This window comes from Colobus angolensis, unplaced genomic scaffold (genome assembly GCF_000951035.1).
Source record: "Colobus angolensis palliatus isolate OR3802 unplaced genomic scaffold, Cang.pa_1.0 Scaffold109, whole genome shotgun sequence".
NCBI lineage: Eukaryota > Metazoa > Chordata > Mammalia > Primates > Cercopithecidae > Colobus > Colobus angolensis.
In genome coordinates this window covers 7,462,037-7,488,360 of record NW_012111919.1, presented here as the reverse complement: position 1 = coordinate 7,488,360, position 26,324 = coordinate 7,462,037, and the positions used below count along the sequence as shown (strand labels likewise).

Below are 26,324 nucleotides of genomic sequence, written 5' to 3'. Positions count from 1 at the left end.
AACACAGGTGTGTATATTTTAAGCTAATGTGACATTATGTTTGTCCAAAGATATAGATTAAAAAATAATTTATTAAACAATGAAGTGATATGATGTCCAAGGACCAAGCCAAAAACAGCTTCAACAGAGCATCTATTTAGAATCAAAATATATTAGTCGAGGGCGGTGGCTCATGCCTGTAATCCCAGCACTTTGGACGGCTGAGGTGGGTTGATTACTTGAGGCCGGGAGTTCAAGACCAGCCTGGCCAACATGGTGAAACCCCATCTCTAATAAAAATAGAAGAAATTAGCTGGGTGTGGTGGTGCACACCTGTAATCTCAGCTACTTGGGAGACTGAGGTATAAGAGTCGCTTGAGCCCGAGGTGGAAGTTGCAGTGAGCCGAGATCATGCCACTACACTCCAGCCTAGGCGACAGAGTAAGACTGTCAAAAAAATAAATAAATAAAAATAAATAAATAACATATATTAAAGGAAATTCAGAATAAAGTTTAACTGCCAAGTAATACCATGGTGCTTCTTTGGTATAAATACAATGAATGCGACAGCCAGAATCCTGATATTTATTACAGTGTTTTTAGATTTATCAAGTTAGTTCTTTTGAAAAAGGCTGAAATTTTAAAGATATAAACATCTTTCTTTTTCCAGAAATTAAAGCTAACCTTTAGTGAAAACACATTATCATTTCTTGCTTAAAAATATAAAATACCTATTAATCTCTTTTTACTGGTCAGAAACACGTTAACATTTAAAATTGTAATTTAAATACTTGGAAAAATATGAAGGAATAATTATTTTGATAGGAACATTATTAACATACTAATAAGTGAGGAAAAGAAATTTAGAAACTGCTAGATTTCAAGATCGCAAAATAACAGAAACACAGAAACTGAATACAGCCAAATCTTTTAAATTCATAAAACAGTGACTAGGGAAAAAAAAAAATCCCACGCATAAATACTTGTGTATCAACTATATGCCAGGTGTCATGTTACATAGTGAGGAAACATAAGTCGAAAAACACAAATCTTAAACATTAGGGGCTCAAAGAATTTCAAAGAATACTTGGTATTACGAAGGCCTACCTGTTGCTGTCCAGGCTGAGCTTGTGATGCTGCTTGCTGATTGGCTGTGTTATTTGCCGCAGCTGCAGCTTGCTGCTGAAATAAGTTGGCTGGATACACCCCCCATGGAACGCCGTAATACTGAGGTGGAACCACCGCTGGACCTGAACCCCACACCCGACCCCCGAAAAAAAAATTACTGATTTTACAGAGACATGAGGTTAGTTACCTATGAGACGTGAGGTTAGTTACCTATCATTAGATTATAAAAGGGGGCAGAAAGAAGACTTAGAGAAGAACATGTCTTTATAATAAAAAACAAAGTATTGATGGGTGACAGCAACGGTCTTAAACGATGAGAATCCAACCTCAAGGCTACCAATAAACTGATAGGACACTTAACCATCTATCTAACATTTAACAAATGCCAATTTTTGGGTCTGACACTACACAGATAAGATACTCAGAGAACACAGCTTCCATAAAACTAAGATTTTTTAAATGCTCAATTCATTACTTCTCTCAGAATTTTGACAACTGAGATGGATTACAAAATAATTTTTAAATATTTTACTTTCCAATCTATAACACAAAACTGAGGAACATTCTGGTACCAAGCATGCTACAATGGTAATTGAATTGAAAACCTTAAAATTTAAAATATTTTTCATATTTCGCAGTTAGTCACAATTCTCACAGAACAATTGCAAATTATAAGAAAACAAATGAGACGTCAGCATTTATGTGGTTAGGAAAATGAAACTGAGTCAAGACAAGAAAGCACTAGATAATACAAGCACAAAGAAAAACAGAAGGCAAACTAGGAAAATAAGAATAAATTGTTCCTGCTCTAGTCTACTTTATTCAAGAGAATATTTGATTCCTGGAGAGTAAGTAGTTCATGTACAAAAAGCTTCACCATTACAATAATGAATAAAATGTCATGATTCCTGACTTACATAACAAATATGTCCTAAAATGTTATCAGTGGAATTTTAGGACATCTTTATTTGTATTAATACATTTTTAAAAGTCAAACTCTCGGATTCACGTTGCATTCAAAGGGGAAAAAAGCCCAGTATATTTGACTGAATCACTAAAATAAAAAGTTTTTATTTCTATAGGTAGCCAGGTAAGCTGAACCTGAAATGAGGACTATTAAAACACTGCATAGAGTTTACAAAACAAGGATACATTGTACAAATAAAATAAAGATACATTGTAAAAAGGGTACACTGTAAAAATAAAACAACGAAAAGGATACATTGTAAAAAATAAAATAAAAAGGATACATTGTAAATATGAAAGGATACATTGCAAAAAAATAAAAGTTTTGTAAACTCTATTCATGACATCTACCTAGAAACTCATCCAACCTAGCCAGAAGCCTGAATTTATTAACATGCTGAAATTATAATATTTTGGATACATTGGGACAAATTAAAGAGTATTATTGAACATAATTTTATTTTTTTTACTTTTACAATGTGGCTACTACAAAATCTTAATCTACATTTTCTGGCTCACATTGTATTTCTATTGGACAATGCTGGTCCTAGAAAACCTAAGTCCAAAATACACAGAATACTTATACACAAACTAAACGACCTCTTAAAGTTACTTCTATCAGACCCACAGTTTAGTGGTTCTCTGTATTATACCAACACTTTACGTACTAACATCCAGTTAAATGACACCAGAAAAGCTCACATCCTTATAGAATCACATCCAAGTCCACACCAAAAGCTAATGAATGACAGTTTACTTTCATTCTGGTAGCTCAGTTATCAAGTATAAATTTGAAATTTCTTCCCCATTTTTTAAAGCAAGATCTTCACTTTAAAAGTCAGTCTCCTAGGAAAAGACTGACTGTCAGAAGTGGATTTCAAACTGATTAGTGACAATATTTCAGTGAAGATATCGCTCAAAGAAAAAAAACCAGTGACAGCCTCAAGTTCTAAAAGTCAGCCTACTAGCAGACTCATTCCAATAAACGAAATTCTAAGGCAGACATCAACCTATTCTTGCCTGTATAATCAATATAAACAATGCCTCAGACTAACTCATTTCTGTCTTTGTAGACACCTCAACCTAAAACGAACTCTTCCCAACAACCCCAACTAAAATCAGCCAATTGCTTTGTTCAAATAAGACTGTGCCTGATCAGCACACAACTTTTCCTTACTTATACAGACAATAAATACAGCTTTTTTCTTGTTGTTTTTGTTTTTAGACAGTCTCACTCTGTCGCCCACGGTGGGCGCTTTGGCATCCCAAAGAGCAGGTGTGAGCCACTGCACCTGGACAGCTTTGGCTTTTATTTCAGATTCTGAGTGATAGTCTCAGGCTGGGCAGTTTTTAGTAAGTTCTTTCTAACTTGATCCAAACGTTTTGTCCCCCAGCTTGTTTGTACATTTTAGCATTGCTCGAGAAATTTTAGATACATATTTTCTCAGAATTACCATATCTGTTTACCTTACTCTATTCTATCCCTGACCTATATATGCAGGACACCTACCTTTATTTTATTTTCTGAGAAGTACTTTTACTTTGCATTGTCTCTGTGGGTAATGGGGTTGGTCATTAAAATGGAGATTCGTGGTTGACAATAGATTTCTAAAACTATAAAGCTGAAATGTAAGCCAATTACGTATACGAGGAAAAGTTATTGTGTAAGCATTTCCCTGAAGCATTACAATTGAAAAATAATACTAACTTCCTGGAAACTTTAGTTCATTCTGGATAATGTTTCAGTTTTTCTCAGGAATTTCAAATTGCCCAAATAGATAAAAATAAAGCTTACACCCAAAACTAAATACATTGAAAAGCAGCCATAATAAAGATAAACGAATGGTATGTTACCTGCTAATGTAGCTGCTGCAGCCAATCCTGCTGCAGTATACGGATCGGTCCCTGGAGGAGCAGCACTAATAATGTATGGATTTGGCACAAATGCAGCTGGAGCAAGGCCTGCTGAGAATACACCAGCTGTATTTTAAAAGGGGAGAAATAATAAACAACAATGTAAAGTATGATTTTTTTCATTACATAAAAACATTTCTACTCTGAATCTGGTGTGGAATGGGGGCGGGGAGTAGAGTGGGCATAATGGTTACATTTTTACTAAGTGACCTTGGGCATGTACCACTAATTCTAAAGTTTTCATTTAAGAAACAGCTGTTTTGTAGAATTGCTGTGAGAATTAAATGTAATACCGATTATGACATAACTGTACTGTCTCTAGGGGTATGTTATAGAAAATAAAAATATAAATTCAAAAATAAAAAGTAAATGACTGCACAGTATTAGCAGGAGACTGGCACAAAATAAATGTGAGAGCTAGAACTGCTACTGGTAAATAGTAGCTTTTCACTCAATCTTACAAAGTCACATTATGAGGTAGTGGTTCAGTGAGGCAGGAATATACAATCTGCCCTCACAAAGCACTTGAGGTATATTAGCAAACAGAATATAGCATATTAAGTGCTCTGGGCACAGAGAGGAGAAACATCATAAACTTTGGAAGGGGTGAGTAAAATGAATGAGGTATAGTGTAAGATAAAATAAAACTGGAGCTATAACCATCATGAAGACCAATGAAGAGCTTCCTGGCTCATGCTAAGTAGTTTGGACTTTACCCTACAGTCAATAGGGAAACAAGAAAGAGCTGAAACGCCAGTTATGCTCACTTTTGAGTGTAATATATGTTCACTATATGAATTTAGTAAAGGCTGAAAAAGATCTAAAAATATACATTTGCAGTACTCATTCAAGAGAGAAGAAACTCTCAGATGTTGAATCACTGTGTAGGTCTTTCCACCATAGCTACTGGAAAAAATTACTTCACAAGATCCTGTCTCAAAAATAAATAAAAAATAATAGGCTAGGTGTGGTGGCTCGTCATGCTTGTAATTCAAGCGCTTTTGGGAGGCCGAGGTGGGTGGAACAACCGAGGTCAGGAGTTCAAGACCAGCCTGGCCAACATGGTGAAACCCTGTCTCTACTAAAAATACAAAAAAATTAGCTGGGAGTGGTGGCAGACGCCTGTAATCCCAGCTACTCAAGAGGCTGAGGCAGCAGAATCACTTGAACCCCGGAGGCAGAGGTTGCAGTGAGCCGAGATCACACTACTGTACTCCAGTCTGGGCAAGAGGACGAGACTCCATCTCAAAAAAATAAAAATAAAAATAATAATAAATAATAATAGTAATATTTTTCAAAAGTATTCAAAAGGAAAATATATCTTACTAGGCCTTAAAATCAAAATTCAGGCTCCTGAAGCGGGGCACGCCCAGGGAGGGCGTGGAAGCTCCGCACCCCTTCCTCCATACCTCGCCATACCCAGCAGCTCTGTACACCTGTATCCTTTACAGTATCTTTCATAATAAACCAGTAAAAGTAAGTGTACTGTGAGGCACTCCAGCAAATCAAACCCAAAGAGGGGTTTGTGGGAACTCCACCTTGAAGCCAGTCGGTCAGACGTTCTGGAGGCCCAGACTTGCGACTAGTGTTGTGTTGGGGGTGGAAAGCAGTCTTGGAGACCGAGGCCTCAACTTCTGGGATCTGACACTGTCTCTGGGTAGACAGCGATGGAACTGTATTAGAGGACACCCAGCTGGTGTCTCCTGTTTGGTGTGTGGAGAAAACCACCTACACATGGGTCACAGAAGTAGTCTATGTTGTCACGGCGTGAGAGTAGAGGAAAAACAAGGTTTTAGGCCGGGCATGGTGGCTCACACCTGTGATCCCAGGACTTTGGGAGGCCGAGGTAGGCAGATCACTTGAGGCCAGGAGTTCAAGACCGGCCTGGCCAACAGTGAAACCCCGTCTCTATCAAAAATATAAAAATTAGCTGGGTGTGGTAGTGCATGCCTGTAATCCCAGCTACTCGGGAAGCTGAGGCATGAGAATTGCTTGAATCCAGGAAGTGGAGGTTGCAGTGAGCCAAGATCACACCACTGCACTCCAGCCGGGCCAACAGTGTAAGACTCTGTCTCCTAAATAAATAACAACAACATAGTTTTAGAGTTTTCCCTATACAAAATCATTTTCTATAGCCTATTTAATTTAAAAAAATACAAGCCTCAACACTGATTTCATGTCTAGGCACAACACAGCCATTTAAGAAACCTGCTTTTATCTATGAAGAGTCAAACTCGGTGAATTATTTGAAGAGATTTATTCTGAGCCAAATATGAGGGCTCTAGGTACATTTTAAAATTTTCTGGTTGACAAACTGGTTGAGTTTATCTAAAGACCTGGGATCAACAGAAAGGAAATGCTTGGGTTGCGATAAGAGGTTGTGGAAACAAAAGTTTTATCATTCAGATGAATCTTCCAGATAGCAGGCTTCAGAGAGAATAGACTCTGTTCCTTATCAGACTTAAGGTCTGCGTTGCTGTTAATGCTGGAGAGGTATAATGAAGCATGTCCAACCCCCACTTCCCATCATAGCCTGAACCAGTCTTCCAGGTTTTTTTTTTTTTTCTCCCCCGAGACGGGGAGTTTTGCTCTTGTTGTCCAGGTTGGAGTGCAGTAGCATGATCTTGGCTCACCGCAACCTCTGCCTCCCGGGTTCCAGTGATTCTCCTGCCTCAGCCTCCCAAGTAGCTGGGATTACAGGCATGTGCCACCACACCTGGCTAATTTTGTATTTTTAGTAGAGACAGGTTTCTCCATGTTGGTCACACTGGTGGCGAACTCCCGACCTCAGGTGATCTGCCTGCCTCGGCTTCCCAAAGTGCTGGGATTACAAGCGTGAACCATTGCACCTGGCCTCAAGTTAAATTTTAAGAGCACTCTGGCCAAGGAAGAAGTCCATTCAGATGGTTGCTGGGGGCTTTAGAATTGTATTTTGGTTTATACTTCTTATGAAGAAAATATGAGTTAAACTATGAGTTCAATAAAATCCTTTCATTTTAAAGTCATGTGTTGAGTCCTATTTTTAACTATGCCCTAGGTCAAAAAGGTTGCAAGATTCCACTCAGGTTAGTGAAAATAAATCTCCCCAAAATCACCAAGCCAAAAAGAAAAGCTAGGAATTGCATTGGGCAAATCCTGCCTCCCATTCTATTCCTAAATAAGATAGCTATAAAGATTGAAAGAGAGAAAAAAAGCTACATATCTGCCTCACAGTTTGCCCGCAAGAAAATTCCTCATGGACAAAGGACAGGCAGAGCTCAAAGTCATCCCTCTGCTCACATGAGAAAAAAGCATATCTGATTTCTTCACTAAGTCAGACTAACGCATAAGTGATTATTCCTGTAAATTGTGCATTCAGTGAAAAACTAATCAGGAACTCAAAAGAATGCAATCATTTGTCTCTTATTTACCTATGCCTTGGTAGCCTCCACCCAGCTTCCAGTTGTTCCATATTTCCGGACCAAACCAATGCACATCTTAGGCATATTGACTGGTATCTCACGTCTCCCTAAAATGTATAAAACTAAGTTGTGCCCCAACCACCTTGGGCACATGTTGTCAGGACCTCCTGAGGCTGTGACACAGGTTATGTCCTTAAACTTGGCAAAATAAACTTTCTAAATTGATTGAGACCTGTCTCGGATATCTTTCGGTTTGCAGCTTCATCTATCATGGATTATCTTTAGCACAAAAGTAGAAAACAATGTATTAGGATTCCTGTTCTACTTATACCACTAAAAAATCTAAAAGTCAGGATAATTTAATATTTTATAGTTATATGATAAAAAGATTATTAAAAATTCAAATACTGGAAGACATAAAGAGGAAACTGAAAATCCTCATGTAACCTTTCCTGATATGTATACATACTTTTAAATGCTTACATACTCATACATTTTGTACTCTATAACAGTACTTCAATACACTTTTTCACCTACTAATTAGTATCATAAATCTGTCTACAGATACATACCTAGCTCATCCTTTTTTTTTTTTTTTTTTTTTTTTTTGAGACAAGGTCTTGCTCTGTCATCCAGGCTTGGAGTGCAGTGGCATGATCATGGCTAATTTCAGCCTTCACCTCCCAGGCTCAAGTGATCCTCCCACCTCAGTCTCCTAAGTAGCTGGGACCACAGGTAAGCACTACCATACCTGGCTAATTTTTTTAGAGACAGGGTTTCGCCATATTGCCCAAGCTGGTCTCAAACTCCTGGGCTCAAGCGATCCACCCTCCTTGACCTCCCCACAATACTGGGATTACAGGCATGAGCCACTGTGCCCAGCCACTCATTCTTTTTAATGGCTACATATTATGTACTCTTCTGTATAGAAGGAACATGATATTATCAGTCTACTACCTTTACATATTTAGACGGTTCATAATCTTTTGCTATAAATAAATAAATAATGCTATTATCCCTTTAGATACACAGGTGTGTACATTACTATATCCTTACAAAAATTTACTTCAACGAACAAAAACAAATTCTCTTTTTTAAGAGATGATGTCTCACTATGTTGCAGAGTTCATGCTGGTCTCGAACTCCTAGGCTCAACTGATGTTCCCGCCTCAACCTCTAGTAGCAGAGAATAAAAGCAGGTGCCACCACATCTGACTTTTCTGTTTTTGTCATATAAATTATTGATCCACTTTTCTAGATTATTTTCCAGGAAAACCGTAGCAGTTTAGATTCCAAAAGTATGAGTGCCACTTACACTCCTGCCAAAACAGAACACTGTCAAACATTTTGAAGACTCGCCAACCTAATAGGTAAATTAAAAATTAAATCTTTTCTGCTTTTGTTTTACTCATTAAAAATTTCAATCCATTAGGAATAAGACCCAATAACCCCCACAAGCTATTTTCCAAATAATCATTCTTTTGGCACTGATTTGAAATTCATCTCACCACTCTACCCTAAACAAGCAAGCATGCACACACAGATCTATTTCAAAGTAATCTTGTTCAATGATCTACTCATACATTTTGAGTCCAGTACCACACTATTTTAATAGTCATAAGTAATAATTGTTTTAAAAAACTGAAACTGTGCTCCAAAAAGTTAAAGAAAGCAGTGATTAATGAAAATTCAAAGTAATCTTGTTCAATGATCTACTCATATATTTTGAGTCCAATACCACACTATTTTAATCGTCATTAGTAATAATTGTTTTAAAAAACTGAAACTGCACTCCAAAAAGTTAAAGCAATGACTAATGAAAATTCCTGAGTTTGCAGGATGGTAGATAGGAAAAGAATGAATTTGTAGAAAGAAATGCAGAAACTCTCTGCTTATCAGTTAAAACCAACATGGCTGACTGTAGTCTGTGCAGAACAAACTTGCTGACATCACAGCCCAAATTTCCACCACGTTCCATACTAACTCTCCTGCAATCTGCACATGCGACCCATCGGGAGGCATGAAGAGATAGCTGTGCATGCATGCTAAGGACTTTCCAGGCCTCCCCTTTTCTTCCACCAATCACTTAATAATCTCAAAATCCATCCCCTAAGGCCTTTTTAATAAAAATTACTCCCTTAAAGCCAGCACAGGGAGATAAAATAGAGCTGGACTCCTGTCTCCTTGTTGGTTGACCTACAAAAAAAGCTTTTCTTTTCTCAAAAACATGGTCGACAGCATTGCCTTCTACTGCATCAGGCAGTGAGTCCCTTTGCTCGGAAACAGTATGGTTGAGCAAGTCCTCCTCTTCCACTTTAATTTTAGTTTTCCATTAATTTTCTAGTTTTTCTGGGAGGATTGCTTGAGCCTGGGAGGTCGAGGCTGCAATCAGCCATGATCATGCCACTGCACTCCAAGCCTGGGTGACAGAAAAGTACCATGTATTTTTCTGAGATAAACATCAAAATCAAGCTTTCAAGTTAAAAAAAAAAAACCTGCTGGGATTCTGACCAAGAGTATATTAAATACACACATTAATTTAGGGAGAACTGACATTTTTATAATGCTGAGTTTTGCCCAGAAAAAATCACGTGTCTCCATTTATTCAAGACTTCTGGGAAAGTTTAGTTTTCTTTACAAATACTTTGTACATTTTTACTTACTCTCTAATTCATTCCATAGCTTTTCATTTCTCCTTTATATATCCCATGTCTTGATTATCGCAGGGAATTTCAGTGTTCTGGGCGACCAACTACGTTTTATTTCCTAATTCATTTAGTGGTAGGTGATAGCCAATAATGCAGCTCACCTAGAACTATTTTTTCAATGACTTATTTACAAGACCATGAAATGGCTCCTTTTCACAGCACTCTGTTAAGACTTCGGATGATCTCTGACGGTTCACGTCTTTTCTCTCTTAAGGTACGGAATACACTCTTACGTTCTTTGCACTTTTAAGTTCCCTTCCCTATCTTAGAACCCTGCGACATGTTTTCTGGCTGATCCTTCTTGTTTGTACTGTCATTTTTGTTTGGAACATTATTTTACATGAGAGTTTCTCGTGCACTCAATTGTCCACTATGTGGTATCAGAATTATTGCCTCAACTACATACTATAGGGTCAAATCTCCAAGCCAAGTCTTTTATTAGCTGGGGGCGTTCTTACATGGTTACTATAACTCAAACCCCAATGCCTGTACTGCATAGGCCCCTTTTTGTTTATTCCTCTTCTAGCCATCTGCAGGTCACCTGGCTTTATTCCCAATTTACCCCCGTATGGATTCTCCCTCAACTCTTTGTACTCTAGGAACTCCCCAATCAATCACACAACCCTGCCTTTTTGTTTTCATTCTATCCTATCTATTATTTCTATCTGGTCGAGTACATGGGTTAAGCCTGTGTCTTATCTATTTTTGTACAAATTAGCTAAGAATAGTTTTAGTATTTTTAAATGGTTCAAAAAAATAAAATTCAAACACATGAAAATCATTTGAAATTCCTATTTCAGTACCCATAAGTGAAGTTTTACTGGAACACAGCAATATTTATGTATCACCTAATGAACATTTTCATGCTTTACCAGCACAGTGGAGTAGTCCTGACTGAACTCATATGGGATGCAAAGCTTTAAATATTCAACAGCCCTTTGTAGAGAAGACGTTTGTCAACTCACACTCTAAAAATTTTCCACATATAGTCACTGTGCATTTAAAATGTGACTAGTTTGAGATCAGCTATATTCAAAGCTGACTTGAGATCAGCTATATTTCAAAAACAACATGAAGAAAAGAATGCAAAAATTCTCATCAGTAAGTTCCATATTGATTACATTTTGCAATATTTTGGATACGAGCTAAATAAAATATTCAAATTAATTTCACCTATTTTTAATTTTTAAAAATGCGATTACTAAATAACTGCAAATTATATGGTACATATTATACATTTTTCTATTGACTAGTCCTTTTCTAAATGAGCTACTGGCCAGCTAAGAGGTAATCAGGCAGACTTGGATCAAAAAGATTGTCAACAATGAATATGCTTAACTGTGTAACTGAGTTAGAATGTGGGGCCAATTTTGATAAATTATGCTTTCTAAGTTTTCAAATTTATTTATATTAGGTTTCACACACAAAAAAGTTCTGCCACATCTTTAAAGATTACTTGTCCAATATTATTAAAATACTCTAAGGCATTAAAATAAAAGAGAAATAGCTGGGCTGGGTGCAGTGGCTCATGTCTATAATCCCAGCACTTTGGGAGGCCAAGTCAGGTGGATTACTTGAGCCCAGAGAGTTTGAGATCAGCCTGGGCAATAGGGTGAATCCCCATCTCTACAAAAAATGCACCAGGCATCGTTGGTCCAGCCTATAGTCCCAAGTTACCTTGGAGGCTGAGATGAAAGGACTACTTCAGCCTAGGAAGTTGAGGCTGTACCACTGCACTCCAGTCTGGGTGACAGTAAGACGCTGTCTTTGAGGAGGAAAAGAAAAAAGAAAGATCTATCTAAAATTATTTTTGTGAAGCAAGAATGCTGACACCAAAAAATGTGAAAAACCTGCAAATACAGAGACTAATTTCAGCTAACTATATAGATGCAAAAATCCTAAATGAAATACTAGCAAACTGAAAGAGTATGTTGAAAGAAATAATAATTGTTATATACAAGTCTTTTTATTCCAAGAATGGGAAGATGATTCAACTATTTTAAATTATCATTCATGAAATCTGATATCTGGTACTTGAGTTTTCATAGATAACACTTTAAAGCTACAATGAAAGACAGGAAGAAAGTCATTTACGATAACAAAACATAAAATAAACTTATAATAAAATATGCAAACCCATGTAAGAAAAATTTTAAAGTACTCAAATGACACTACAGTAAACTTGAACAAAAATAAAGACACATCATGCCCTGAACAAGAATACGTGATGTCAGCAGGGCACGGTGGCTCACGCCTCTAATCCCAGCACTTTAGGAGGTTAAGGTGGGTGGATCACTTGAGCTCAGGACCAGCCTGGGCAACATGGCGAAACCCTGTCTCTACAAAAAATTAGCCAGGTGTGGTGGTGTGCGCCTGTGGTCCCAGCTACTCGGGAGGCTGAGGTGAAAGGATCACTTGAGCCTGGAAGGCAACAGTTGCAGTGAGCCAAGACTGCACCACTGCACTCCAGGGTGGGTGACACAGTGAGACCCCTTGTCAAAAAAACAACAAGAACAACAACAACAACAAAAGCTGATGCTTGATGTCATAAAGATGTCAAATTTCCCTAAGTAAACTACAAAATTTAATCCTATCTTCTGGAAGTAGATAAGCTAATTTTGAAGTTCATACAAAAAAGCAAATAAGCAAGAACCAAAAACTTAAAACTCCAAAAAAGAAGAGTAATAGACGTTTGGCCTGCCAAATATTATAACATAAAGCCTCAAGAAACAAAAACTGTTGTGCTGTCCATGAATAGACAGAAATCAGTACATTTCTAACATAAGAGGACAAATGAGGGATAAAGGGGGTGGGGAAAAAAAGAGGAAAGAGAGAGGGAAAAAGAGGAATGAAACAGGGCCAGAGTACATGCTATAATTGGCACTCATCTATATATGTGGACTTTTTTTTGTTTTTTGAGCGGAGTCTATCTCTGTCACCTAGGCTGGAAGGCAGTGGTGCAATCTTGGTTCACTGCAGCTTCTGCCTCCCAAGTTCAAGCAATTCTCCTGCCTCAGACACCCAAGTAGCCGGGATTACAGACTCCCACTGCCACACCCAGCTAATTTTTCTAATTTTGCAGAGACAGGGTTTTACCACGTTGGCCAGGCTGGTCTCAAACTCCTGACCTCAGGTGATCCACCTGCGTCAGCCTCCCAAAGTGCTGGGATTAAAGGAGGGCACCACCGTGCAGCCTGATATTTTTGATGAAAACAAAAAATAGGCCAGACATGGTGACTCACACCTGCAATCCCAGCACTTCAAGAGGCCAACGGGGGTTGATCACCTGACATCAGGAGTTCGAGACCAGCCTGGCCAACATGGTAAAATCCCCATCTCTACTAATACAAACATTAGCTGGGTGTGGTGGCAGGCACCTGTGATCCCAGCTACTCAGAAGGCTGAGGCAGGAGAATCTCTTGAACCCAGGAGGTGGAGGCTGCAGTGAGCCGAGATGGTGCCACTGTATTCCAGCCTGGGTGAGAGTGAGATTCTGTCTCCAAAACAAACAAAACAAACAAAAAAAACCGAAAAATAAAAATTAGGGCTTACGAAGCCTTACAGCACTAACATGGAACAATATGACATTAAGGAAAGAGAACCCCCTTCCATAGACTGATGTTGAATAGTATTCATACAAACTTACCCAAAATCAGACCGGCTTTTATAAAAATGGTTACACAAATCTACACGTGATAAATAATACCATATTACTGTTTTTGATACTGTACTACAATTATTTAAGTGTAGCCATTAGGGGAAATTGGGTAAAGGGTATAGGGAAATTATTCCCATATTACTACTGTGGGAGGTAGGGGGGGAGACCCAGTACAGACAACATAATGTACCAAGCTTGAATTCTAGCAGATTAAAAGTCAAAGAACAAATAACTTCGTGGAAAAAAATATTTTACGAAAAAATTTAAATGAACATGCTGTCTTGATAAAGGACACAAGTAACTAAACTTGAATTTCCAGGTGTTTGACTTTCTCAACTTCACATTGGAGAAAAACTTATGTGATGACAACTTCTATAAAATTACAGATTTTTATTTAATTTAACCAGTGATGCAAATAATAATCAGAAACAATTCCCTAGTTAATGAATACCTTTGTCATACAACCTATTACTTGTTGGTATCAGATGTTTCAAAAAGTAACAAAACCTCACCAATCAGTAAATGAGAAGTGAAACATCGTAGACATTTTAACAAGACTTTGGTCAAAATGAGGAAGACTCACCTATATGTGGCTGCTGAGCTGCTGCTAATGCATATTGCTGCTGTTGAGCTGCAGTTAACTGTTGAACTGTTAGTGCATTAGTCCTCTGAAAGAGCTATTAGGAAAAATATTTAACACAAAGATTAGTGTCAAAATCTTTCATTTCTAATTAGAAATCTGAATAAAACATTTTGAACTTTTTTTTAGGGGGGGAGCACTTTCTCAAACACAAGGACACTTTAATCAATAAAACATTTAGTACTCAAACACTCCTACCATTCTTTCAATGCCACATAGCACTTCAGGCTAAACCAGTATATAATTAAGAGGACCTTCTTAAAGAAAGAGCATGCTTTTACCTGCTGCTGGGAATTGTAGTCAAAAAGGCCTACAGTAGCTCCTGAAGAGTCCATTGGTACCTGATTACCAGGATAGTCAAACTGTAAGGATTCCAGACCAACTTGTTCCATGGCATCCAGATTCTGAGTTTCAGGATTTGAAAATTCTTCAACAAGTGGTTTATTAGCTGCAGGATTAGGAAGAGGCCCCAGTCCTTCTGAGGGATTAGTATTGGGGCCCAAGCGCTCAACTACTTCAGTTGGAGAGGCTTGACGACTTCCAGGAGTACGACTACATAAAGAAAATAGAAAAGCTTTATAAATAAAAGTAACAAGTCAAATGGTGAAATGGGAAAATAGAAAAATCATGAAGAACAAATGGTCATAAAATCCAGTGAATAAGGCATTCTGGGTCACTATGCCATCTTATTGCATTTTTTTCTATTTAACTTTCCCCTTAAGAGCTGGCATGATTTGAGGATTTAAAAAATATTATTAATGATTACTCCCTTCAATCTGAATAACATAAAGATATATTGCAATTTTACAGATTAGAAAAACTGGCCAGTATCACAACTTAGGCTTATACTACCTGAAATCTCTGTCTCAAGTCATAGTCACAAAGAACAGTGTATAAACAGCAGATTATTAAGTGGCAAATATGAAAAAGCTCAAAACCAAAACCCACTTACCATACTGCTGTCCTGCCCCGCCAACACATAATTTTGCCATAACATCCTGCTTAATAACACTTAAAAAAATATGGCCATAAGAGATCATTATGGTCTTCATTATTTAAGGGGCCAAAATGTGGGATGTAACAGGAAAAGGGTACCATACATGGTAAGTCAAAAGGCTGACTCCTGACTTTGTCTTGTAAATATGATTTTGAGCAAGTCATGTCATCTTTCAAGCAGCAGTTTTCTTACTTAAGAGATGATCTTTTGATTCCAACTAATAAGAACAAAAGAAACTATTTGTGAAAGCCCTCTATGAAAGCCCTCCAAAGACAATGTTTATTATACCAAACAGTTCAGTTGAAACCATCAGAAAGAAATGGAAATGTATGACATTTATCAAAAATTAAGTATACACAGCAAGAAAAGGATCTTTCTACATAAAAAATAGAAAAAGGGACCTTACTTCTATATGGTCTCCTTAATTTTCACAAGGAATTCATTAACACTGGACTAAATTTTAAGTACTGGCTTCTCTTTTTTACTAACCACCTTCATGGTCTAAACTTACATTTCCAGCTCATGACCAATCCTCATTTATAGCTTATCTTATACATAAATATTTTATATAGGATCCTTTCCTTTGTAAGAAAGAGTTTATTGTTCAGAGTAACTATGCATTCACAGGATATTCAAGCATGAGTACATTAAGTAAATGGCACTGTTCCACCTGGCTTTTAATGCCAGTTGCTACATCTATCTAACTCTTCCCAACTTCAGGTAGTCTGGATTGGAATAAATTTGCTAACATATAGTTTACAAAGCAATTTCTTGATTACAAGAATTGTTTCTATAGGTATGTAAGCAAACTTAACATTTCATTTAAACATCAACCATTTTGTCCTTGCAAAATCAGAAGATTTCAAACTCCTTTCCCTTTAAACCACACCTAATTTTGTACGTGAACATTCCAAAGGCTCATTTTTCATTTGGAACATATGGAAAGAGAAAACTAAAAGGATTTTCTTTAAAATCAGCCATTTTTTCTTAAAAAAAGAAAGTGTTCAATAGTTATTTTATTGATTTCTGTTCTACTCCAATAATGTATATATTGATGACGTATCAGTTAATGTAGAAATTAATGATGCGCTGGCATAGTGACCATATGACCACAGCTGTTGATTGTGTTAATACATTTTAACATTGTCAAGTAATAACTAATACTGTATCTAAAATAATTAGTAATTTAAAACACATATCTAAAACTTAATGGAATAAAACCAGAATGCTAATAAATGTAAAATCCACATTAATATTTCAGGGGAGAAGTATAACCTCTCACACAAAGTAACTTATATATAGCAAAAATAGAGGACATTATGAAAAAAAGTAATGCTATCAGTGGTGCTATTTTCTTGCTATAGTTAATGGTGTATTAACACTTCAATTATAAATGTATACTCTGAAGGGTTTATCATCAACTGAATTTTAAATGCATTTCCTTAACTAAAACTTAGATTAGGTAATAGTGAAGAACAAACTCAGAATAAAGTTCTAAATCTGAATAGCATTAAATGTATTTCTTGTCAAAAGAGGTTTACTGGTTTTGGATGCTTTTTTGCACTCAGAACAGATAGAAATGGCACTGTTTTTAAGAAGCATTGTTACTTTGCTTTTGATAATTAAAGGCAATAAATGTAAAAGAATACCACCCACCATATACCTAATACTCTTTTTTATGTAAGATTCCACGGTCATAGGACCTCAAAGAAACAGCTCATTTTCAGACACAGGATCCAAAGCACCTCATTATTGAAATATTACAGAAAATCAATACAAACAAACAACTCCCTAATATGTAGATAAATGTACACTATCTAATCTAAGACCAAAGGCTAAAGTACTTATTTAACTGCCATAAAAAGACAATAAAAAGCTACATAAAAAGACAACAAAAAGCTGTAATATAAAAAATTATGAGCTTAAAGCTAACTTTTAAAAGTCTCTAATATGTTCCCCACTTGCGATTTGCAGGAATAATCTTAAGTATTAGCACAAACTCATATATTGTAAGAAAGATTACTATTCCTAAACTAATTTTGTCTCCTCTTTTCTAAGATTAAAAGTTAAATGGGAGGCAGGGCATAAATACTCAGAAGGAAGAAAACTCCACTGAAAGGTGCTCAAAAGCACTCCCAAGAGGGGAAAAAAAAAATCAGAGTAAACCTACACTTCACTAAAATTTAACAGAAAGGAAAAAGTTGAAATTTAGACTATTATATTAACAGAAAAGTAAGTGCAGCTTCTAACATTACTCCTTCAACAGAATGCACTGTTTCAGAGGCTGGTTTGAAGATTATTTTTTTTAAATGGCTCATAATCACAAATTTTCTTTATAGTGAAAAAATAAAATTTGTCGAGATTAACACAAAGTTCAAAGGAAATAAACCTAAATGATGAAAATGTCTAAATTAGTCACATCAACTAATAGTAGTAATCCCTAAAAAGATACGCTTTTCTTCTTGAGAAAGTTAAAATCTTACTTAAAATCTTTGCAATCGGCATCCATTCCATTTGGCAAACCTCTGCCATTTATTTTAGAATCATCATCATCTCCTTGTTTAAGATCTCTGTTTTGGTCCTCCTCAAATGGAGAAGCCTTGCCTTTTTGATCTCCTTTCTCAGGTCCATCTGTTTCAGCATCTCTAGTGCCCTGAGGAAAAAGAATCTGTTTGATTCTGAATATTTAATAGAACACAAAAATAAAAGGCACCATAAGGTGACCTAACACTACACTACAGTGCATGTAAACAATAAAAGCATTGAATCTTATTTAATTTCGTAGTCAATTAATTTATCAAAGGCCCAAAAATTGAGTACAAACTAGTGATTTATAACAGAAGGGCTAAGGCAACCTTAACTATAGCGGTGCTGGAAAAGCAGTTAACACCACAAACTAGATTAAAATAATGCATAGAAGATTTTGTTTAGTTACTTTCACATCAAGTACTACCAGGAATAAGCAATTTTAATTTTGCAGATTATGTTTTAAAATTAGTATGATTTGACTTCTGTAACATGGTTCAAATCATACATATTTCCTATGGTTCTATCATTTCACCTTCTTCAAGTGGCTAAGCAGAAGAACAGCAATAATAGTTACAAAATTTCCCTTAACTATAGGAAGGGCACAGAAAAATAAATTGAATTAAAAATAAAAGTAATGTAACCAAATAACTCTCAAACAAATATTAAATATTTCTTTATTCAAAATACTTACAAAATTTCCCTTCCTAAATCGAGAATCCAATTTATCAGCAGGAGAAGAACTTAATACATATTCTACCATGCTCACACCAAGGCCTCCACTTTCTGATCGCGGAGACAGTATTGCATTTACTTCACTGTTTCCATGAAAACCCTGTCCAGATCTTCTCTGTACCATAATAGGCTGGGACATTGAATGGTCTGTTTGGAAGAAAAAATACAATTATATACATGTACTTTTAACTTAAACAAAATGTAGTTACACAAATTAATATACTGAAGAAAACTCAGCACATTGTTCTATTTTGAATGTTATTACTATAATCTTTATATAAAGTTCTTCATAGGACACAAACAAATGGAAGAACATTCCATGCTCATGGATAGGAAGAATCAGTATTGTGAAAATGGCCACACTACCCAAGGTAATTTATAGATTCAATGCTATCCCCATCAAGCTACCACTGACTTTCTTCATAAAATTAGATAAAACTACTTTAAATTTCATATGAAACCATAAAAGAGCCCACCTAGCCAAGACAATCCTAAGCAAAAAGAACAAAGCTGGAGGCATCACGCTACCTGACTTCAAACTATACTACAAGGTTACAGTAACCAAAACAGCATGGTACTGGTACCAAAATAGATATATAGACCAATGGAACAGAACAGAGGCCTCAAAAATAACACATCTAGAGCCATCTGATCTTTGACAAATCTGACAAAAACGAGAAATGGGGAAAGGATTCCCTATTTAATAAATGGTGCTGGGAAAACTGGCTAGCCATATGTAGAAAGCTGAAACTGGATCCCTTCCTTACAACTTATACAAAAATTAACTCAAGATGGATTAAAGACTTACATGTAAGACCTAAAACCATAAAAACCCCAGAAGAAAACCTAGGCAATACTATTCAGGACGTAGGCATGGGCAAAGACTTCACGACTAAAACACCAAAAGCAATGGCAACAAAAGCCAAAATTGGCAAATGGGATCTAATTAAACTAAAGAGCTTCTGCACAGCAAAATAAATTATCATTTGAGTGAACAGGCAACCAACAGAATGGGGGAAAATTTTTGCAATCTATCCATCCAACAAAGGGCTAATATCCAGAATCTACAAAGAACTTAAATAAATTTGAAAGAAAAAAACAACCCCATCAAAAAGTGGGTGAAGGATATGATCAGATACTTCTCAAAAGAAGACATTTATGCAGCCAACAGATATATGAAAAAATGCTCATCATCACTGGTCATCAGAGAAACACAAATCAAAACAATGAGATACCATCTCACGCAAGTTAGAATGGCGAGCACTAAAAAGTCAGTAAACAACAGATGGTGGAGAGGATGAGGAGAAATAGGAACGCTTTTACACTGCTGGTGGCAGTGTAAATGAGTTCAACCATTGTGGAAGACAGTGTGGATTCCTCAAAGATCTAGAACCAGAAATATCATTTGACTCAGCAATCTCATTATACTGGGTATATACCCAAAGGATTACAAATCATACTACTATAAAAACACATACACACGTATGTTTATTGCAGCAACCCAAATGTCTATGAATAATAGGCTGGATAAAGAAAATGTGGCACACAGACACCATGGAATACTATGCAGCCATAAAAAAGGATGAGTTGATGTCCTTTGCAGGGACATGGACGAAGCTGGAAACCATCATTCTCAGCAAAATATCACAAGGACAGAAAACCCAACACTGCATGTTCTCACTCATAAGTAGGAGTTGAACAATGAGAACACACGGACACAGGGAGGAGAACATCACACACCTGGGCCTGTTGGGGGTTGTGGGGCTGGAGGAGGGATAGCGTTAGAAGAAATACCTAATGTAAATGACAAGTTGATGGGTGCAGCAAACCAACATGGCACATGTATACCTATGTAATAAACCTGTGCTTTGTGCACATGTACCCTAGAACTTAAAGTATAATAATAATAAAAAAAGATAAAAAATAAATAAAAAGCTCTTCATTTGGTTGAGACTAACTGGCTGGAGCACATATCTTGAAAATACAGATGGAAAGAGCCATTTGGCAATAAACAGATAAAAACCTATGTTAAGAACAGCACAACCAAAAAGGTCAATAAAGGTAGACATAGTACCCAAAGGATACTACCTGAAGGATCAGTTGCTTATAAAAATCATTTTAAAAAGTTAACCTTCCTTTGACAATTTATAACAATTCACAACATAAACCTTCAGGGATAAAACCGAGAAGGGGCTGGACACCAGGGGCTCATACCTGTTACCTCAGCACTTTGGGAAGCTGAGGAGGATCACTTGAGCAGAGGAGTTTAAGACTAGCATGGGAAACATGGTGAGTTCCCGTCTCTACCAAAAGTTTAAAAATTAGCCAAGCATGGCAGCACAGGTCTGTAGTCTCAGGAGCTGAGAGCTGAGGTGGGAAGATTACTTGAACCCAGGAGGTTGAGGCTGCAGTGAGCCATGTTCACACCACTGCACTCTGCTCTGGGTGACAGAGTGAGATTCTGTCTCAAAAAAAAAAAAAAATTGCCAGAGGCAGTCACTCACTCCTGTAATCAGTACTTTGGGAGACTGAGGCAGGTGGACTGCTTGAGCTCAGGAGTTTAAGACCAGCCTGGACAAAAAGGCGAAACCCCACCTCTACTAAGAATACAAAAATTAGCTGGACACAGTGACAGGCACTTAATAGTCCCAGCTACTAAGGAGGCTGATGAGGTGAAAGGATCGCCTGAGCTCAGGAGGTCAAGGCTTTGGTGAGCCATGATTGTGCCACTGCACTCCAGCCTGGGTGACACAGGAGACTCTGCTCCTCACTGCAAATAAACAAATTAAAATAATAAAATAAAATAAACTTTCAATTTGGCAGAAACACTTCTCAAGTTCACAGTTATGCACTGGATAGATCAGAACTTAGGACTATAACGCTATAATCACAAATGAGTAAGTCCGGAAAAATCAGTAATACCACAGAATTTTCTATTCTTGGTTTAAAAAAAACTAAATTATCTTCTAGCTTAAAAGTTTTCCATTTATTTTAAAACAAAATTATTCATTTGATATATTTTTTTCTCCATACTTTTGGAATGAAAAGTAAAGGTAGTATTTAAGATCTGAGAGTTAATGGAATACAAATACAGTAACACATTTGAGGCAACATTCAAACAGTTATTGCTGGAAACTTTTTTGAAAGAACCCATAAGCTACCAGCTTCCTCTGGATTGTTTGTGATAGGTATAATACTCAATATTTAAACTATTGAGGCTCAAATTTCATACTGGTAGCCAGTCATCATTTTATTAACTGTAATAATTTTGAAATGATTGCCATGTTTGTTAAACTAAATCAAAACATTTCCATTTCAGTATCTGCATCCATAAGAGACTAGTCATTATATCCTTTCTTTCAATCATTCATCCATTCATTACACAGTTGAAATACTGATTCATTCTCTTGTATGCTAAGCAATGACCCATATATGAGGAATCCGAGAACAAAACAGTCTGTTCTCAAGAGTATAGGTTTAATAAAAGGCAATTAGAATAGAATAAAAGAGCTTCAACCAAAATATAATCCATGACACCATGAGATCTGAAAGATGCGCATTCAAGTCCAACAGAGCTTAAACGAAAAAGTAAAATTTAAGAAAAATAAAAAGCAAAAATAAGGAAGATGGGCATCAATCCTCCCAAGTCTTAGAATTAATGCCACCAAAGGAAGTGTGCTTCTTTTTTTTTTGGTGGGAAGGTGCAGGGTCTCACTATATTGCCCAGCTGGTCTCAAACTCCTGGCCTCAAGTATCTGCCAGCCTTGATCTCCTAAAGTGCTGCAATTACAGATGGAAGTGGTATTTCAGCTGATAATGAAGGGTTTAAAAAAAAGGTAACCAATGGGGAGGTGGGGGTGATAGGACATTTCAGTTACAGAAACCAGAATGTTCAAATGCCAAGAAGTGCTGGAGAACATAATGAACCTGATAATCACAAGTAATGTGGTTCTGCTGAGGGGAGTATGTCAAGTCTCCTGCAGTCATAGAAAGAGACTCTCTTAGAACGACAATTCCTTGAGAACAAGAAGGTGTTATGCATATTTCTATGTGTCTGGCATTCAATAAATGTTCGTTAGGTAAACAAAATTCCATTCATTTCTAATTTTCTCATGGTTTCTAGTAAAAGACAAACACTCATCTTTAAAAATGTTATGTGAGTTGGGAGAGGAGGGGCACAAAAAATTGAAATCATAAATTTCACGGTTTCCGTATCATCTATCTTCAAATAATCTCCCTTTGTCATGTTGTGCTCAAGATGCTTTGCTTTTCAACACCTCAAAAAATCTTTGGTTGGCTGGGCATAGTGGCTCATGCCTTTAATCACAGCACTTTGGGAGGCTAAGGCAGGCAGATTGTTTGAGCTCCTCAGGAGTTCAAGACCAGCCTTGGCAACATGGTGAAACCCCATCTCTACCAAAAATACAAAAATTAGCCAGCCTTATAACCTGGTCTTAGGGGGAAAAAAAAGATAAAAGATTTAAAAAATCTTTGGTTCTCATTCTGGTAAATAAGTCGTGCATTCAACTTTCAAATCGTGTCCATCAACCAAGTTATCGAGCACACATGCTCTCAGCAAGAAATATGCCTTTTGTAGCAAAGATACATCCCAGTCCAAATTACTATTTAAAATTATGAGTCTAACCTAATATAGGTTAATTCTAATTCAGAAAAATAAAGGACAAGGGACCCTTGAGGACAAGCGTCATATCATTTATTTTTATATTCTCCAAACCTGGCCTATTATGTATCACATATTAGTTGAACTCAAAGGAAATTTACAATATTTTAAGAAAATTTTTGTCTAAATTACTTGTTGCCAACATTTGCAACCTACTTTGTTGAAATCACCACATTTTCCAGACCTTAACCTTTTAGATTTTAGCTTTTTGGCAATTATTTTAACAGTAATGAAATGAAATACTATATAGAAGTGTTAAATCTTCTAATATATTTTCATGATTTACAGAATAAGAAAATATCTCATGATTAATACTGAAAAAATAATAATTGGGTAATTATCATGCAAAAATGTTTTCATTATTACTTTGGTCATTCTGCAGAGCTTAAGCAAACTGTATGAACTTAAATAAAAAAAAGAAAATATTTGTAAAATACATGATCTAGCTGTACACCTCTCAGATTTTACTAACTGGAAATATTTTAAAATGTAATCAGTAAAAAGATATGCTAACTACTTTAACACAACTATGGGCCGAACAAGGTGGCTCACACCTGAGGCAGGAGGATCACTTGAAGGCAGAAGTTCCGAGACCAGCCTGGGCAACATAGTGAGACCCCATCTCTAAAAAAAAAAAAAAAAAAAAAGTTTTAAAAACTAGCCAGACCTGGCCAGGCATGATGGCTCATGCCCTAATCCCAGCACTTTGGGAGGCTGAGGTGGGCAATCACCTAAGGTAAGATTTCAAGACCAGCCTGGCCAACATGGTGAAACCCCGTCTCAACTAAAAATATGAAAATTAGCAGGGTGTGGTGGCAGGCACCTATTATCCCAGCTACTCAGGAGGCTGAGGCAGGAGAATCACTTGAACCTGGGAGGCAGAGTTTGCAGTAAGCCGAGATTGGGCCACTGCACTCCAGCCTGGGCGACAGAACGAGACTTCATCTCAGGGAAAAAAAATAAATAAAAATTAGCCAGATGTGATGGTGTGAGCCTATAGTCCTAGCTACTCAGGAGGAGGACGTGGAAGGATCTTTTTGGCCCAAAGGTTCAAGACGGCAGCGAGCTAAGATCGTGCCACTGCACACCAGCCTAGGCAACAGAGCAACACCCTCTTAAAAAGAAAAAAAAGCATTTAACTATGATCTTTAATTTGCCAACACTGTCACTCCTGTATGTTACACTCCTTATACACCAGCTAATTTTCCCTTAACAGTTTCTTAGACCTAAGCCTCTCCCCATTACTTATGAAGTCGAAATCAAAACATTTAAAGATCTACTCCCTTTCTGGGAGCTCTATCTTACCAAGACAGTCTACTTCCTTCCTGGGTGTGGCAAATATCTAATAAAGCTAGGCTGAGCTGCAATTAAATAATCTGTCAGGATCATCTAGCACAAATTAAGACTAAAAATTTCTATGGTTAATCTATCCTCCATTTTAAATGAAAATTCAGAATTTTATTATTTTTAAACTTTTATTCTAGATTCGGGGTGGGGGGGGTACATGTGCAAGCTTGTTATATAGGTAAATTCATGTCACAGGAGTTTGGTGTACAGATTATTTCCTTACTCAGGTACTAAAAATAGTACCTGACAGGTATTTTTTCTGATCCTCTCCCTCCATCCTCTACCCTCAAGGAGGCCTCCATGCCTGTTGTTCCCCTCTTTGTGTCCTGTGTTCTTGTTATTTAGCTCCCACCTAATAAGTAAGAACAAGTGGTATTTGATTTTCTGTTCCTTTGTTAGTCTGATAAAGGTAATGGTCTCCAGCCCCATCCATGTTGCTGCAAAGGACATTATCTCACATCTTTTTTTCATGGCTGCGGAGTGTTCCATGGTGCATATGTACCAGATTTTCTTTATCCAGCCTACTGTTGATGGCCATTTAGATTTTTCCATGGTTTTGCTATTATGGAATAGTGCTGCTACAAACATACACGTGTGTGTCTTATGGTAGCACAATTTATATTCCTTGGGGTATATACCCAAAAATGGGATTGCTGAATTGAATAATTTTGTTTTTACTTCTCTGAGGAATTGACACAATGCTTTCTACAATGGCTGAACTAATTTACATTCCCACTACTAGTGTATAAGTGGTCCTTTTTCACCACAACCTCATGAGCATCTTGTTTTTTAATAGCCACAGAATTTTATGATAAAAAAAATCCCTTAATAAAATCTTATTGTGACAAATACTTCTAAAATTACATTTCTTAGCTGCCATTAAGAAAATGTGCATAGGGCTGGGTGTGGTGGCTCACGCCTATCATCTCAGCACTTTGGGAGGCCAAGGCAGGAGAATTTCATGAGCCCAGTTATTTGAGACCAGCCTGGGCAACACAGCGAAACTCTACAAAAATGCAAAAATTTGGAGACTCTGTCTAAAAAAAAAAAAGGTGCATATGACTTATAAAATGCTAAATATATTCATAATTCATATACCAGTAACTTACGAGAAGTTCCCCATGCAGTCTCTCTCCATTCATCATCCCCAAGAAATATGCCTTTTTGTCCATCTTTTGTTGAATCATCAGGTTCCCAAAACTTTTTGGTAGGCAAAAGCTATTTGGAGGAAAAATTACAGTTATTCTAATTACAAATAATTAACATATAAGAAGTCTCAAACATATCAATGCTATGGATACATTAGTTTTCAATGCTAACGAAAATTCAGAGTGATCTATTTTCTAAGTTGTTTTGTTAATAGTAAATTAACTCCCCACTTATTTTTGTGTGCTGGTGCTAATAATTCTAGACCTTAAACAAAACTCAAAATCTACTTCTGACTTTTCTTCACTTTCCATAAATTTTTATTACAGTGTAAATTTATTCAAAAGGCTTACTAAATTTCTTTTTTTTTTTTTTTTGAGGCGGAGTCTTGCTCTGTCGCCCGGACTGGAGTGCAGTGGCCAGATCTCAGCTCACTGCAAGCTCCGCCTCCCAGGTTTACGCCATTCTCCTGCCTCAGCCTCCCAAGTAGCTGGGACT

The 26,324-nt window shown here is 36.9% G+C and overlaps 1 protein-coding gene across 6 annotated transcripts in view; it reads right to left on the bottom strand.

Annotated features, from left to right (window-relative positions):
• PUM2 (pumilio RNA-binding family member 2) overlaps positions 1 to 26,324 on the bottom strand; it is a 108,330-nt gene that overhangs the window by 49,174 nt on the left and 32,832 nt on the right. For 3 of the 6 annotated variants that reach the window (XM_011951090.1, XM_011951105.1, XM_011951113.1), the window contains 7 exons: positions 25,790 to 25,898; positions 18,612 to 18,799; positions 17,875 to 18,044; positions 14,676 to 14,946; positions 14,338 to 14,431; positions 3,928 to 4,053; positions 1,087 to 1,229 (listed from right to left, as the gene is read on the bottom strand). In XM_011951090.1, the coding sequence (XP_011806480.1) occupies positions 1,087 to 1,229; positions 3,928 to 4,053; positions 14,338 to 14,431; positions 14,676 to 14,946; positions 17,875 to 18,044; positions 18,612 to 18,799; positions 25,790 to 25,898 (1,101 nt within the window). The remainder of the gene's footprint in view (positions 1 to 1,086; positions 1,230 to 3,927; positions 4,054 to 14,337; positions 14,432 to 14,675; positions 14,947 to 17,874; positions 18,045 to 18,611; positions 18,800 to 25,789; positions 25,899 to 26,324) is intronic. The other 3 variants (XM_011951119.1, XM_011951125.1, XM_011951098.1) reach the window with 2 other exon arrangements.